Here is a 15,540-nt window from a genome sequence, read left to right as displayed (position 1 = left end):
ATTTTGATGGGGATTGCATTGAATCTGTAGATTGCTTTTGGTAAGATTGCCATTTTTACTATGTTAGTCCTGCCTATCCATGAGCATGGGAGATCTTTCCATTTTCTGACATCTTCTTCAATTTCTTTTTTCAGTGACTTAAAGTTCTTGTCATATAGGTCCTTCACTTGCTTGGTTAATGTTACCCCAAGGTATTTTATGTCATTGTGGCTATAGTAAAGGGTGATGTTACTCTGATTTCCTTCTCTGCTTCTTTGTCCATTGTATATAGGAGGGCTACTGATTTTTTGAGTTGATCTTGTATCCTGCTATGTTGCTGAAGGTGTTTATAAGCTGTATCAGTTCCTTGGTGGAATCTTTGGGGTTGCTCAAGTATACTATCATGTCATCTGCAAATAGGGAAAGCTTGACTTCTTCTTTTCCAATTTGTATCCCCTTAATCTTCTTATGTTGTCTTAATGCTCTGGCTAGAACTTCAAGTACTATATTGAATAAGTATGGGGAGAGCGGACAGCCTTGCCTCGTTCTTGATTTTAGTGGAATTGCTTTGAGTTTCTCTCCATTTAATTTGATGTTGGCTGTTGGCTTGCTGTAAATTGTCTTTTTTATGTTTAGGAATGTTCCCCTTATTCCTGATCGCTCCAAGACCTTTATCATGAAGGGGTGTTGGATTTTGTCAAATGCCTTTTCTGCATCTGGTGAGATGATCATGTGGTTTTTTTCTTAGAGTTTGTTTATATGGTGTATTACATTGACAGACATTCGTATGCTGAACCACTCTTGCATCCCTGGAATGAATCCTACTTGATCATGGTGGATAATTGTTTTGATGTGTTCTTGGAGTCTGTTTGCCAGTATTTTATTGAGTATTTTTGCATCAATGTTCATGAGGGAGATCGGTCTGTAGTTCTCTTTCTTTGTTGTATCCTTGTTTGGTTTAGGAATCAGGGTAATTGTAGCCTCATAGAAGGAGTTTGGTAATGTTCCTTCTGTTTCTATTGTGTGGAACAATTTAGAGAGTATTGGTATTAACTCTTCTTGGAAGATCTGGTAGAATTCTGCACTGAAACCATCTGGTCCTGGGCTTTTTTGGTTGGGAGACTTTTAATGACTGTTTCTATTTCGTTAGGGGTTATTGGACTATTTAAATAGTTTATCTTGTCTTGGTTTAATTTAGGTATGTGGTACCTATCCAGAAAATTATCTATTTCTTTTAGGTTTTCCAGTTCTATGGAATAGAGGTTTTTGAAGTATGACCTGATGATTCTCTGGATTTTTTCAATGTCTGCTGTTATGTCCCCCGTTTCATTTCTGATTTTGTTGATTTAGATGCTCTCTCTCTGTCTTTTGGTTAGTTTGGGTAAGGGCTTGTCTATCTTGTTGATTTTCTCAAAGAACCAACTCTTTGTTTCATTAATTTTTTGTATTGTTCTCTTTGTTTCTATTTTATTGCTCTCACTTTGATAATTTCCTGGCATCTATTTTTCCTGGGAGACTTTGCTTCTTCTTGTTCTAGAACTTTCAGGTGTGCTGTTAAGTCACTAGCGTGAGATTTCTCCAGCTTATTTCTGTGGGCATTTAGAGCTATGAATTTCCGTCTTAGTACTGCTTTCACAGTGTCCCATAGGTTTGGATATGTGGTGTCTTCATTTTCGTTGATCTCTAGGAAGTCTTTAATTTCTTTCTTTATTTCTTCCTTAACCCATTGGTGATTCAGTTGGGTATTATTCAGTTTCCATGAGATTGTAGGTTTTCTGTAGTTTTTGTTGTTGAAATCCAACTTTAGACCATGGTTGTCTGATAGAACACAGGAGGTTATTCCAATTGTTTTGTATCTGTTTAGATTTGTTTTGTGGCCAAGTATGTGGTCGATTGTAGAGAAGGTTCCATGGAGTGCTGAGAAGAAGGTATATTCTTTTTTGTTAGGATGGAATGTTCTGTAGATATCAATTAAGTCCATTTGAGTCATGACATCAGTTAAGTCCTTTATTTCTCTGTTAAGTTTCAATTTGAGAGATCTGTCCAGTGGTGAAAGTGGGGTGTTGAGGTCTCCCACTATTAATGTGTGGGGTTTTATATGTGATTTAAGCTTTAGTAATGTTTCTTTTACATATGTGGGTGCCCTTGTGTTTGGGGCATAAATGTTCAGAATTGAGACTTCATCTTGGTGGATCTTTCCTGTGATGAGTATGTAATGCCCTTTTTGATCTCTTTTGATTGATTTTAGTTTGAAGTCTATTTTGCTGGATGTCAGGACGGCTACACCCGCTTGTTTCTTAAGACCATTTGATTGGAAAGTCTTTTCCCAGCCTTTTATTTTTAGGTAGTGTCTATCTTTGAATTTGAGATGTGTTTCTTGTATGCAGCAAAAAGATGGGTCCTGCTTTCGTATCCATTCTGTAAGCCTATGTCTTTTTATAGGTGAATTAAGTCCATTGATATTGAGGGATATTAATGACCAGTGATTGTTCATTCCTGTTATTTTTTGGTGGTGATGTGTGTGTATTTCTCTTCAGTGGGGTTTACTGCTGTGGCTTTATCTATTGCCTGTGTTTTCAAGGGTGTATCTGACTTCCTTAGGTTGGAATTTTCCTTCTAGTGCTTTCTGTAGGGCTGGGTTTGTGGATAAATATTGTTTAAATCTGGCTTTGTCATGGAATGTCTTGTTCACTCCATCTATGATGATTGAAAGTTTTGCTGGGTATATTAGTCTAGGCTGACATCCTTGGTCTCTTAGTGTCTGCATTACATCTGTCCAGGTCCTTCTGGCTTTCAAAGTCTCCATTGAGAAATCGGGTGTTATTCTGATAGGTTTGCCTTTATATTTCACTTGGCCTTTTTCCTTTTCTGCTCTTAGTATTCTTTCTTTATTCTGTACGTTTAATTGTTTAATTATTATGTGGCGAGGGGACTTTTTTTTAGGGTCTAGTCTGTTTGGTGTTCTATAGGCTTCTTGTATCGTCATAGGCATTTCCTTCTTTAAGTTGGGAAAGTTTTCTTCTATGATCTTGTTGAATATATTTTCTGTGCCCTGAGTTGGTATTCTTCTCCTTCTTCTGCCCCTATTATTCGTAGGTTTGGTCTTTTCATGGTGTCTCACATTTCTTGGACATTTTGGTTCATGACTTTGTTGGCTTTAGTGTTTTCTTTGACTGATGAATCTATTTCTTCTACTGTATCTTCAACGCTAGAGATCCTCTCTTCCATCTCTTGCATTCTGTTGATTATACTTGCATCTGAAGTTCCCAATCGTTTTCTCAGATTTTCTATTTCCAGCATTCCCTCTGTTTGTGTCTTCTTCATTTTTTCTATTTCCCTTTTCAGGTCTTGGACTGTTTCCTTCATTTGTTTCATTGATTTTTCTTGATTTTCTTTCAGTACTTTATTGTTTTCTTCCAGAACTTTATTGATTTCTTCTAATTTGTTTGCCCTTTCCTCTAGTTGTTTACAGCGTTCTTCACATTTTTTTGTCTTTTCCTCTACACAAGCCTCTAGCTTCTTCATGATGTCATTCATAAGGCTATTTTCTTGTGCTTCTTCCAATTTCTGATGTTCAGGTCTAGGTGTTGGAGGAGGGCTAGGGCCTGGTGATGGTGTATTGCTATTCATTTTGTTGTATGTGTTTCTGCCTTGACGTCTGCCCATCTCCTTGTGGTTCGTTCTTGGCCTTATCCGCACACTTGGTTCAGACAGCTGACAGATTCAGGAAGTCTCTCTCTCTTGTCCAGATGGTTGTTCTCTTGTCCAAATTGAAAGTCCGGGGCAGGATGGGAAGTCCGGGGCAGGATGGGAGCTCTTCTCTCTCTCTCTTTCTCTCTCTCTCTCCTCCAGAAGGGAAGTCCGGGGGAAGATGGGAGCTGGGGGCCGGCCTCTAAGTCTCAGGAAGAGGCTTGGGGCTCCAGCGGATGGGCATGGGGGCAGGGCGTGGAGACGGCAGGGTCTGCCAGGGGTCTTGGAGAAGGGGATCCTTCCCGGTGGGGCTAGAAGGGAACCTGTCCAGTGGCCAGAACCTAAGGGCCAAGTTGGGCAGGTCTTCCCTGGAGTGGCTGGTGCCCAGGGATGGGGTCTTGGGCAAGCCAGGGGACTCACCTGTGCTCCAGAAGGGAAGTCCGGGGCAAGATGGGAGCTGGGGGCTGGCCTCTAAGTCTCAGGAAGAGGCTTGGGGCTCAGGAGGAAACTTTTTTCTCTTAAGTGTACCTATGGAATATTAAATGTGCGGCTTTAGCAGATGAGAGAAGAGGATATCAGGCCAGGGAGAGAGGGAAAGATCCACCGTCCTATAGAAGAAAAAGAAAATTTGTAAGTGGAAGACATACACTGTAGTCAGGTTGCATTCCTTCTGGTCCTTCTTGGCTTGTGAGCATTGGTAAATTTAGATTTCCTGAAGCTTTTAAGAACCTTCTTAAAAGACAAAATCTTTAGACATATTAGCAATATGATAACAGTGGTGAATTTTGTCAGAGCAAGATTATGAATCTTTGGAGTCTCAGCAAAACAGCAGGATAGTCAGAGCATAAAATCTGAAATGTTTCATTTATAGTATATCTCAAGTCCTGATTATCTTTGGTCAAAATTAATAAAAATTCATGTACGACAGGATTATTTCTAATCATATTTCTATAAGTTTTGATATCATTGATGAACATAGTTCATCAAAAAGATCTGGAAATGTATCAATTTGTTTATAAAATCACAGCTCAATATTAAATACCTAGAGGTAAATAGCAGCCTGTATTCAGACTGGCAGCTTTAGTGCACCGTGTCCTGCAGCGGCCTAGTATATGGTTTGACCAGGCAATCCAGGATTCATAAAGATGGGGCAGTATCCTGTGAAAACATGTAAACATATCCTCCTTTGACATTATGAAAACATCAGGAACTTTACAAATACAAGTGAGAAGGTTCTGGCTGCTTAGGTGTAACTTTGTGGCTTGGCTTGTGGATAATAAGGGATGTCTGTAGTGGAAGATATGAAAAATTAAGCACCAATTGTTAAGAGCTATTGAGGTATATATTAAGTGTATATGAAGTATATGTTTGTCCAATTAAGAGTTCTAGGCCTTTCTAAAATAGAAAAGCAGTGGAATAAATGCTGTATTATTTCTTTATTTCACACCCATAAATCATAAGGATGCAGGCCTCATGGGTGAGCTTCCATAAACAGAGAATTGATAATTATTAGATATACATGAGAAAGTGCAGTATAGACCTATTTGCCACTCTATAGACTCATAAGGTTTTTTTTCATTTTTTAAAAATTTTATTTTATTTTACAATATAATTTAGTTTTACATATCAGCCATGGATTCCCTTGTTCTCCCCCCTCCCACCCCCCTTCCCTTCCCGCAGGGAACCCCCCATTTCCATCTCCTCTAGGGCAAAGACTCCCCGGAGGATTGAGATGAACCTGGTAGACTCAGTACAGGCATGTCCAGTCCCCTCCTCCCAGGCTGAGCCAAGCGTCGCTGCATAAGCCCCAGGTTTCAAACAGCCAACTCATGCAATGAGCACAGGACCCGGTCCCACTGCCTGGATGCCTCCCAAACAGATCAAGCCAATCAACTGTCTCAACCACTCACAGGGCCTGATCCAGTTGGTGACCCCTCAGCCATTGGTTCATAGTTCATGTGTTTCCATTTATTTGCCTATTTGTCCCTGTGCTTTATCCAACCTTGGTCTCAACAATTCTCGGTCATATAAACCCTCCTCTTTCTTGCCAATTGGACTCCCGGAGTTCCACCCGGGGTCTAGCCATGGATCTCTGCATCCAGACCCCTCAGTCGTTGGATGGGGTTTCTAGCATGACAATTAGGGTGTTTGGCCATCCTATTACCAGAGGAGGTCAGTTCGGGCTGTCTCTCGACCATTGCCAGCAGTCTGTTGTGGGGGTATCTTTGTGGATTTCTGTGGGCCTCTCTAGCACTTTGCTTCTTCCTATTCTCATGTGGTCTTCATTTACCATGAACATTCCTTGTTCTCCCTCTCTGTTGTTGATCTAGCTGGGATCTCTCGCTTCCCTAAGCTCTCTTTCACTGGAAACTTGCCCTTCATTACCCCCACTCATGTCCAGGTTGTTCATGTAAATCTCATCCATTTCTCTGTCATTGGGAGATCCCTGTGTCTTTCTTAGGGTCCTGGTTTCTATGTAGCCTCCCTGGAGTTGTGAGTAGTAGTCTAGTCATCTTTGTTTTACATCTAGTATCCTCCTATGAGTGAGTACATACCATGTTTGTCTTTCTGAGTCTGGGTTACCTCACTCAGGATGATTTTTTTCTACATCCATCCATTTGCCTGCAAACCTCATGATGTCATTGTTTTTCTCTGCTGAGTAGTATTCCATTGTGTATATGTACCACATTTTGTTTATCCATTCTTCAGTTGAAGGGCATCTAGGTTGTTTCCAGGTTCTGGCTATTACAAACAATGCTGATATGAACATAGCTGAGCAAGTGCCCTTGTAGTATGATTGAGCATTCCTTGGGTATATGCCCAAGAGTGATATGAGTGGGTCTTGAGGGAGATTGATTGCCAATTTTCTAGGAAAGCGCCATATTGATTTCCAAAGTGGCTGTACAAGCTTGCATTCCCACCAGCAGTGGAGGAGAGTTCCCCTTGCTCCACATCCTCTCCAGCATAAGCTGTCTTCAGTGTTTTGATCTTAGCCATTCTGACAGGTGTAAGGTGGTATCTCAGATTTGTTTTCATTTGCATTTCCCTGATGATTAGGGATGATGAGCAATTCCTTAAAGGTCTTTCAGCCATTTGAACTTCCTGTGTTGAGAATTCTCTGTTTAGTTCTATAGCCCATTTCTTAATTGGACATTTTGATGTCTAATTACTCTTAGTTCTTTATATATACTGGATATCAGCCCTCTGTCAGATATGGGGTTGGTGAAGATCTTTTCCCATTCTGTAGGCTGTCGTTTTGTCTTGTTGATCATGTCCTTTGCTCTACAAAAGCTGCTCAGTTTCAAGATGTCTTATTGATTGATTGTTTCTCTCATGTCTGTGCTACTGGTGTTATATTTAGGAAGTGATCTCCTATGTCAATGCGTTCATGACTACTTTCTACTTTCTCTTCTATCAGGTTCAGAGTAACTGGATTTATGTTGAGGTCTTTGATCCACTCAGACTTAAGTTTAGTGCATGGTGACAGATATCGATCTATTTGCAGCCTTCTACACGTTGACATCCAGTTATGCCAGCACCATTTGTTGAAGATGCTTTCTTTTTTTCTATTAAACAGTTTTGGCTTCTTTGTCAAAAATTATATGTTTATAGGTGTGTGGATTAATGTCAGGGTCATAAATTGGATTCCATTGGTCTACATGTCGTTTTTATGCCGGTACCAAGGTGTTTTTATTACTGTAGCTCTACAGTAGAGCTAGAGGTCAGGGATCGTGATGCCTCCATTTGTTGTTTTATTGTGCAGGATTCTTTTGGTATCCTGGTTTTTTTGTTTTTCCATATGAAGTTGAGTATTATTCTTTCCAGATCTGTGAAGAATTGTGTTGGTATTTTGATGGGGATTGCATTGAATCTGTAGATTGCTTTTGGTAAGATTGCCATTTTTACTATGTTAATCCTGCATATCAATGTGCATGGGAGATCTTTCCATTTTCTGACATCTTCAATTTCTTTTTTCAGGGACTTAAAGTTCTTGTCATATAGGTCTTTCACTTGCTTAGTTAAGGTTACCCCAAGGTATTTTATATCATTTGTGGCTATTGCAAAGGGTAATGTATCTCTGATTTCCTTCTCAGCCTGTTTGTCAATTGCATAAAGGAGGGCTACAGATTTTTTGAGTTGATCTTGTATCCTGCTATGTTGCTGATGGTGTTTATAGGCTGTATGCATTCCTTGGTTTAATTTTGGGGGTCACTCATGTGTACAATCATGTTATCTGCAAATAGGGAAAGTTTGACTTCTTACTTTCCAATTTGTATTCCCTTAATCTGCTTATATTGTCTTATTGCTCTGACTAGAACTTCAAGTACTATATTGAATAAGTGTGGGGAGAGCAGACATCCTTGTCTCATTCCTGATTTTAGTGGAATCTCTTTGTGTTTCTCTCCATTTAATTTGATGTTGGTTGTTGGCTTGCTGTAAATTTCCTTTTTTATGTTTAGGTATGTTCCCCTTATTCCTGATCGCTCCAAGACCTTTATCATGAAGGAGTGTTGGATTTTGTCAAATGCCTTTTCTGCATCTGGTGAGATGATCATGTGGTTTTTTTTTCTTTGTGTTTGTTTATACAGTGTATTATACTGACAGACTTTCCTAAGTTGAACCACCCTTGCATCCCTTGGATGAAGCCTACTTGATCATGGTGGATAATTGTTTTGATGTGTTCTTGGAGTCTGTTTGTCAGTATTTTCTTGAGTATTTTTGCATCAATGTTCATGAGGGAGATCAGGCTGTAGTTCTCTTTCTTTTCTGCATCTTTGTTTGGTTTAGGAATCAGGATAATTGTAGGCTCATAAAAGGAGTTCTTTAATGTTTCTTCTGCTTATATTGTGTGGAACAATTTAAAGAGAGTTGGTATTAACTCTTCTTGGAAGATCTGGTAGAATTCTGCACTGAAACCATCTGGTCCTGGGCTTTTTTTGGTTGGGAGACTTTTAATGACTGATTCTATTTCCTTAGGGGTAATTGGACTATTTAAATAGTTTATGTGGTCTTGATTTAACTTAGGTATAATCCAGAAAATTGATTTAACTTAGGTATAATCCAGATAATTATCCATTTTTTTTAGATTTTCCAATTTTTTGGAGTACAAGTTTTTGAAGTATGACCTGATGATTCTCTGGATTTCCTGATTGTCTGTTGTTATGTCCCCCTTTTCATTTCTGATTTTGTTAATTTGGATGTTCTCTCTCTCTGTCTTTTGGTTAGTTTGGATAAGGGCTTGTCTATCTTGTTGATTTTCTCAAAGAACCAACTCTTTGTTCCATTAATTTTTTGTATTGTTCTCTTTGTTTCTATTTATTGATTTCACCTACCAATTTGGTGATTTCCTGGCATATATTCTTCCTGGGAGACTTTGCTTCTTCTTGTTCTAGAGCTTTCAGGTGTGCTGTTAAGTCCCTAGTGTGACATATCTCCAACTTCTTTATGTGGGCATTTAGTGCTATGAATTTCCCTCTTAGCACTGCTTTCATAGTGTCCCATAAGTTTGGGTATGTGGTGTCTTCATTTTCATTGATCTTTAGGAAGTCTTTAATTTCTTTCTTTCTTTCTTTCTTTCTTTCTTTCTTCCTTAACCCATTGGTGATTCAGTTGAGCATTATTCAGTTTCCATGAGATTGTAGGCTTTCTGTAGTTTTTGTTGTGGTTGAAATCTAACTTTAACCCATGGTGGTCTGATAGAACACAGGAGGTTTTTCCAATTGTTTTGTATCTGTTGAGATTTGCTATGTGGCCAAGTATGTGGTCAGTTTTAGAGAAGGTTCCATGGGGTGCTGAGAAGAAGGTATATTCTTTTTTGTTAGGATAGAATGTTCTTTAGATATTGATTAAGTCCATTTGAATCATAACATCAGTTAAGTCCTTTATTTCTCTGTTAAGTTTTGATTTGGGGATCTGTCCAGTGGTGAAAGTAGGGTGTTAATGTCTCCCACTATTAATGTCTTGGGTTTTATATGAGATTTAAGCTTTAGTAATGTTTCTTTTACATATGTGGGTGCCCTTGTGTTTGCGGCAATAATGTTCAGAATTGAAACTTCATCTTGGTGGATCTTTCCTGTGATGAGTATGTAATGCCCTTTTTGATCTCTTTTGATTGATTTTAGTTTAAAGTCTATTTTGCTAGATATTAGGATGGCTACACCCGGTTGCTTCTTAAGAACATTTGATTGGAAAGTTTTTCCCCAGCCTTTCATTCTTAGGTAGTGTCTGTCTTTGAATTTGAGGTGTGTTTCTTGTATGCAGCAGAAAGATGGGTCCTGCTTTTGTATCCATTCTGTTAGCCTGTGTCTTTTTATTGGTGAATTAAGTCCATTGATATTAAGGGATATTAATGACCAGTGATTGTTCATCCCTGTTATTTTTTTTGGGGGGGGGTAGTGTGTGTACTTCTCTTCTTTGGGGTTTACTGCTGTGGTTTTATCTATTGTCTGTGTTTTCTTTGGTGTATCTGAATTCCTTAGGTTGTAATTTTCTTTCTAGTGCTTTCTGTAGGGCTGAGTTTGTGGATAAGTATTGTTTAAATCTGACTTTGTCTTGAAATGTCTTGTTCACTCCATCTATGATGATTGAAAGTTTTGCTGGGTGTATTAGTCTAGGCTGGCATCCATGGTCTGTTAGTATCTGCATTACATCTGTCCAGGTCCTTCTGGCTTTCAAATTCTCCATTGAGAAATTGGGTGTTATTCTGATGGGTTTGCCTTTATAAGTCACTTGACCTTTTTCCTTTGCTGCTGTTAATATTCTTTCTTTATTCTGTACATTTAGTTGTTTAATTATTATGTGCTGAGGTGACTTTTTTTGGGGATCTACTCTGTTTGTTGTTCTATAGGCTTCTTGTATCTTCATAGGCATTTCCTTCTTTAAGTTGGGAAAGTTTTCTTTTATGATCTTGTTGAATATATATTATCTGTGCCTTTGAGTTGGTATTCTTCTCCTTCCTCTATCCCTATTATTTGTAGGTTTGGTCTGTTCATGGTGTCCCAAATTTCTTGGACATTTTGGGTCATGACTTTGTTGGCTTTAGTGTTTTCTTTGACTGATGAATATATTTCTTCTACCGTGTCTTCAACACCAGAGATCCTCTCTTCCATCTCTTGCATTCTGTTTGTTATACTTGCATCTGAAGTTCCTGTTCATTTACTCAGATTTTCTATTTTCAGCATTTGCTCTGTTTGTGTCTCCTTCATTTTTTTCTTTTTCCAGTCTTGGACTGTTTCCTTCATCTGTTTCATTCAGTTTTCATGATATTCTTTCAGGGATTTATTGTTTTCTTCTGCTTTATATGTCCTTTCCTCTAGTTTTTTTATAGCGTTCTTCCCATTTTTTGTTTGTTCCTCCAATTAATTTTGGATTTTTTTCTTTATAAGCCTCTAGCATCTTCATGATGTTATTCATAAGGTTGCTTTCGTCTGCTTCTTCCATTTTGTGATGTTCAGGTCTAGCTGTTGGAGGAGGGCTAGGATCTGGTGATGCTGTATTGCTCTTTATTTTGTTGTATGTACTTCTGCCTTGATGTCTGCCCATCTCCTTGTGGATTTGTTCTTGGCCTTATCAGAGCTCTTGGTCCAGACAGAGCTGACAGATTCAGGAAGCCTCTCTCTGGTCCCGATGGAAGCTCAGTGCCGGATGGGAGCTGGGGCTGGTCTCTGAGTCTCAGGCAGTGGCAGGTGTCTTGGGCAGATGGGTGTGGGGGCAGGGCATGTAGATTACAGGGTGTGCCTGGAGTTTTGGAAGAGGGGAACTTTCCCGGTTGGGGTGGGGTCCTGCCCAATGGGCAGAACCTGGGGCTAAGTTGGGCAGGTCCTCCCCAGAATGCAGCCAGTGTTCTTAACCACTGAGCCATCTCTCTAACCACAGTCCAGGGATTATTTTCTGCAGGCAAATACTTAGTAGACACAACTTGGTGGAAGGTCAGGTCATTGTTCACATTTAAGTTTATCTTACAGACCTAGCAATGATCATTTACCATGTGTCCTATTATAGGGAAACTTAGACAGGAAACACAGTGGTTGAGTCAGGGTCACATAGGCCATCAGTGACACAAGCTATCTGTCCAAAACCACATCTCCAGCCTTCCCACCATGAAGACCTACTAGGTGACCTTCACTCCTCTAGGTCATTTCATAGACTCAGAATTATTACAGGGCTCCGACATTCTTGTCAATCAACATCAAACACCTGACAAGAATAGCCCAACTGTGGCCCAGCCTGAACTAAATGTCAGGCAGATCCTGAGCCTTGTGAGATCTCTGACAGGCTGTCAGGTTTCTCAGGGAAGCTCAATCATAACCTATCTTTAGGACAGCCCTGAACAGCAAAGGCTGAGAGGGCTCTGGTCTACACTCAGGAGGGGAAGTCAGTGCAGCTTGAGAGACCTGAACCTTGTGTCTCAAGGCAGGCAATGGATCAGTGAGGACCAGGAGATAAAATGAGGTCTCTGATTCCAAGTCTTGAGTCTGACCCTCCCCAAACACTGCAGCTCAGTTCACTCATGAGAAAGTCTTTTCTTCTTCCATACACAGAACCAGAGGCCCCATTATCTCTGAGCAGTCAGCCACTCCATCTGCCTGTAATTTGCTTCCTGTCTGATTATTTAAAGATATGCGGCAGCTAGGAGTTAAGAGACTATCTCTGGTTGTAAGAGGCCTTTGCAAGAGTCAGAAGTACCACACAGGGTAATCATCTCTCTGTGGTCAGCACAGTACTGCTACCCAAGCCCAACATCATAACCATCAATTCCAATCCCATGGATAGTGAGGACTCAGTAGTATTAATGTGTGAGCCTAAGATTCAGAATATAACCTACCTGTGGAGGATAAATGATCAAAGCCTCTCAGAAGAGGACACGCTGAAGTTGTCTGAGGACAACAGGACTCTCACTTTACTCAGTGTTGTGAGAACTGACACAGGACCCTATGAATGTGAACCTGGAACCCAGTGAGGGACTCCCTAAGTGATCCATTCTCTCTGAACATTACCTGTAAGTATTTTCTGTTTCATCCTGGCCCCAACTGCCTAAATACAGAGGACTTGATCTATCACATTCAGTCCCAGTCCCCTTGGGTTCATGACACAGACCTACCATACAGATACCTAGGCTGCCAGGGCATCCTGTCCCAGCCCAAGCATATGTGGACAGGCCCAGCATTGAGCTTGAATGGGTTGCAGGGAATTCTGCCTAGAGAGACTCAGGGTGATGGACACAGGGAACAAGTCAGACTCAGTCTCATTGAACACATGAGTGTCCATTGGGAGGTGTGTGTGTTGTGCTTGAGAAAGATCAGGGCTTGTGCATGCTGAATGAGTACTCTTGTACTAATCTCCTTCCCAACTCTGGGTAGGACCTGCTCAACTAAGGTAAAAGCACAGCTCAAAGAGATACTATGTCCTTCTATAGACCAGGATTTCCCCTTCCCTCTGCTGACATCATATGTGATTTTGTTCTATTTTCTCCAGTTGGTCCTGATGTCGAGATCATATTCCCCTCAAATATTCATTTCCATTGAAGGACAAACCTCACATCTCCTGCCACACAGATGCTAACCCACCTGCACAGTACTCTTGGTTTGTCAATGGAGTGCTCCAGTCATCATCCAAAGAGCTCTATATTCCCAACATCAATACTAATAAGAGGAGATCTTATACCTTCCTTGTCTATAACTGTCACTGTCCTCAGTAAGACCATAGTCAAGAACATTATAGTTCTTAGTAAGTGAATCTCTAAAATATCAGCACCAGGTTTGGAGTGGAGTCTTTTGGCTTTCTGTGAAGGTGCTGAAGCATTTAATTTCCAGCCCAGGACTGTGGAAACAAGCAAAACTCAGTCTTCCCCCAAGCCTCCTGCTCCATCCCTATGTCTAATACCCTCCTGATTCTCTGGTTTCTGGCTGATAGGGATGGATCTTGCAAAGAGAGGAGGAGGTTTTCCCAGTCTTGGAAAGTCTTCAGTTATGTGAGGGACTTTCCAGGGTTAGGAGAGCCTCAAGGTCATGATTTCTTTCTGTGCCTATCACAAGCTTTCCAGTCCCCTCCATTTTCATTTTATAATCTCCATGACCTACAAGGAACCCCAAGGGCTTTCAACTTTGCTCACATTCTTATTCTCCAAATTTGGGGAAAATTTTCCACACAGATGGGGACTACACCTCTGCTCCCAGGTCTGCTTCTGTCTCATGGGTGGGGTGTCAGGCTCTGTTCTGACACCATGGAATGAAAAGAATGGGTTGAGAAGGTGCCTGGGAGCCATGTTCTGATTTAGGGTCAACTATGTCTCTCACAGTTGATGATGTTCTTTTGCTTACTCTTCTCAAGGTTTAAAAAACAAATATTGGCTGAGCATGGTTGTGCACAACTTTGATGCCAACACTGAGGAGGAAGAGGCACATAGATAGTGTGATTTTGAGGCAGCCTGGTCTACACAGCAAGTTCCAATCTAGCCAGAACTGTACAGTGAGACACTGTCCCCAAAAATATTAGTACTGAGCATTAGAGTGGCAGGCTGTGGTCAGCATTGTAACTGTTCACTTCTTCTCTGTAGTATTTAATCCATATCCATGGGGCAGGAAATATAATTTTTCTACAAGCAGAAATTCTTCACTTAAGGATTTCTTCCAGTCCTGAGGTCTAGCCTTTAACACCTTTAAGTTTAGCTAGGCCATCTTAACCCTATGATTATTTTTTAATAAAAATTAAAAGGCTATTTCATAAAGGCAGGATCGGACTGTTCACACTCACAGAAAATGTGAGCAAGAATTCCCACAAATATCATTGGGAAATACATCCCCCCCCCCGAGATTTCTGGACATGTGGGCTGAAGAGGCTCCTAGTGTGGAATCTACACAAATACCCTGAGTCAGGGTCACTGTGGGTGATCTTGGTAGGAGTAAGATTCAGCTCTTTCTTTACAGACTATATCTTGAACATGTGATCTTGCAGAGGGCCCCTTCATTGTATGTGCTCTGGGAGCTGGCTGAGATCTCTCAGGGTGAAGGACTCTCAGCTGGTCCCCTCCACTGTTTATTCACAGAACCAGTGATTAAACCCTCCATCCAATTCACCAACACCACGGTCAAAGACCTGACCTCTGTGTTCCTGAAGTGCTTGTCAGACGACCCTGGGATCTCAATCCATTGGCTCTTCAAAGGCCAGAGTCTGAGGATCACGAATAGGATGAAGCTGTCCCCGAACAACAGCACCCTCGAAATAGTCCCTGCCAGGAGTTCGCATTCCGGGGACTATCAGTGTGAAGTATCCAATCAAGTCAGTTCCAAGAGGAGTGACCCCATCCAGGTGAACATAACAGGTGAGTGACCTCCCCTCCCTTGTTACTCCATAGTGTTGGGGGTGGGGGCAGTTTCTTTATTAACAGAGTGCAGAATGGGTCAAAGTCACAAGGAGAAACACATGGCTCAAGATACAAATACAGCCAGCTTGGTGATGGATGCATGTTAATCTCATGATAACACACCAAGCAAGGAGAGTACAGTGCTACATGCCTTTAACCCCAGCACACCAGTGGCTAAGACAGTTGGATCTCTATGAGTTCCCAACCACCCTGGTCTTGTACCAGTTTCAGATTAGTCAAAGCTACATAGTGAGACCCTGTCTCAAAAGAGAGAACATGAAGCAGGAGGCATAGAAGTACAAGGCCGCTCAACTGAATGGACTAGACTCTGCTGACTCCCCATGGGAGACATTGCCTTGGAGGAGTTGGGAAGAGGGGTATATTGGGTGGGAATGCTGGTGGACTGGGGGAATGAGGAAAGGGGAATCTGTGGTTGGTATGTGAAATGAATAGAAAATCTCTTCATAAAAAAGAAGCACAAGGCCAGCCCAGATTACATTGTGAGACCC

At 41.0% G+C, this 15,540-nt stretch overlaps 1 protein-coding gene across 1 annotated transcript in view; it reads left to right on the top strand.

Moving 5' to 3' along the window:
* LOC131895374 (carcinoembryonic antigen-related cell adhesion molecule 1-like) overlaps positions 1-15,540 on the top strand; it is a 349,579-nt gene that overhangs the window by 184,705 nt on the left and 149,334 nt on the right. The window contains exon 6 of the mRNA XM_059245814.1: positions 14,714-14,989. Coding sequence (XP_059101797.1) covers positions 14,714-14,989 — 276 coding nt within the window. The remainder of the gene's footprint in view (positions 1-14,713; positions 14,990-15,540) is intronic.

The sequence above is a fragment of the Peromyscus eremicus genome, chromosome 1, assembly GCF_949786415.1.
Source record: "Peromyscus eremicus chromosome 1, PerEre_H2_v1, whole genome shotgun sequence".
In the NCBI taxonomy this organism is placed as follows: domain Eukaryota; kingdom Metazoa; phylum Chordata; class Mammalia; order Rodentia; family Cricetidae; genus Peromyscus; species Peromyscus eremicus.
This window is presented reverse-complemented; position numbering and strand designations above follow the sequence as displayed.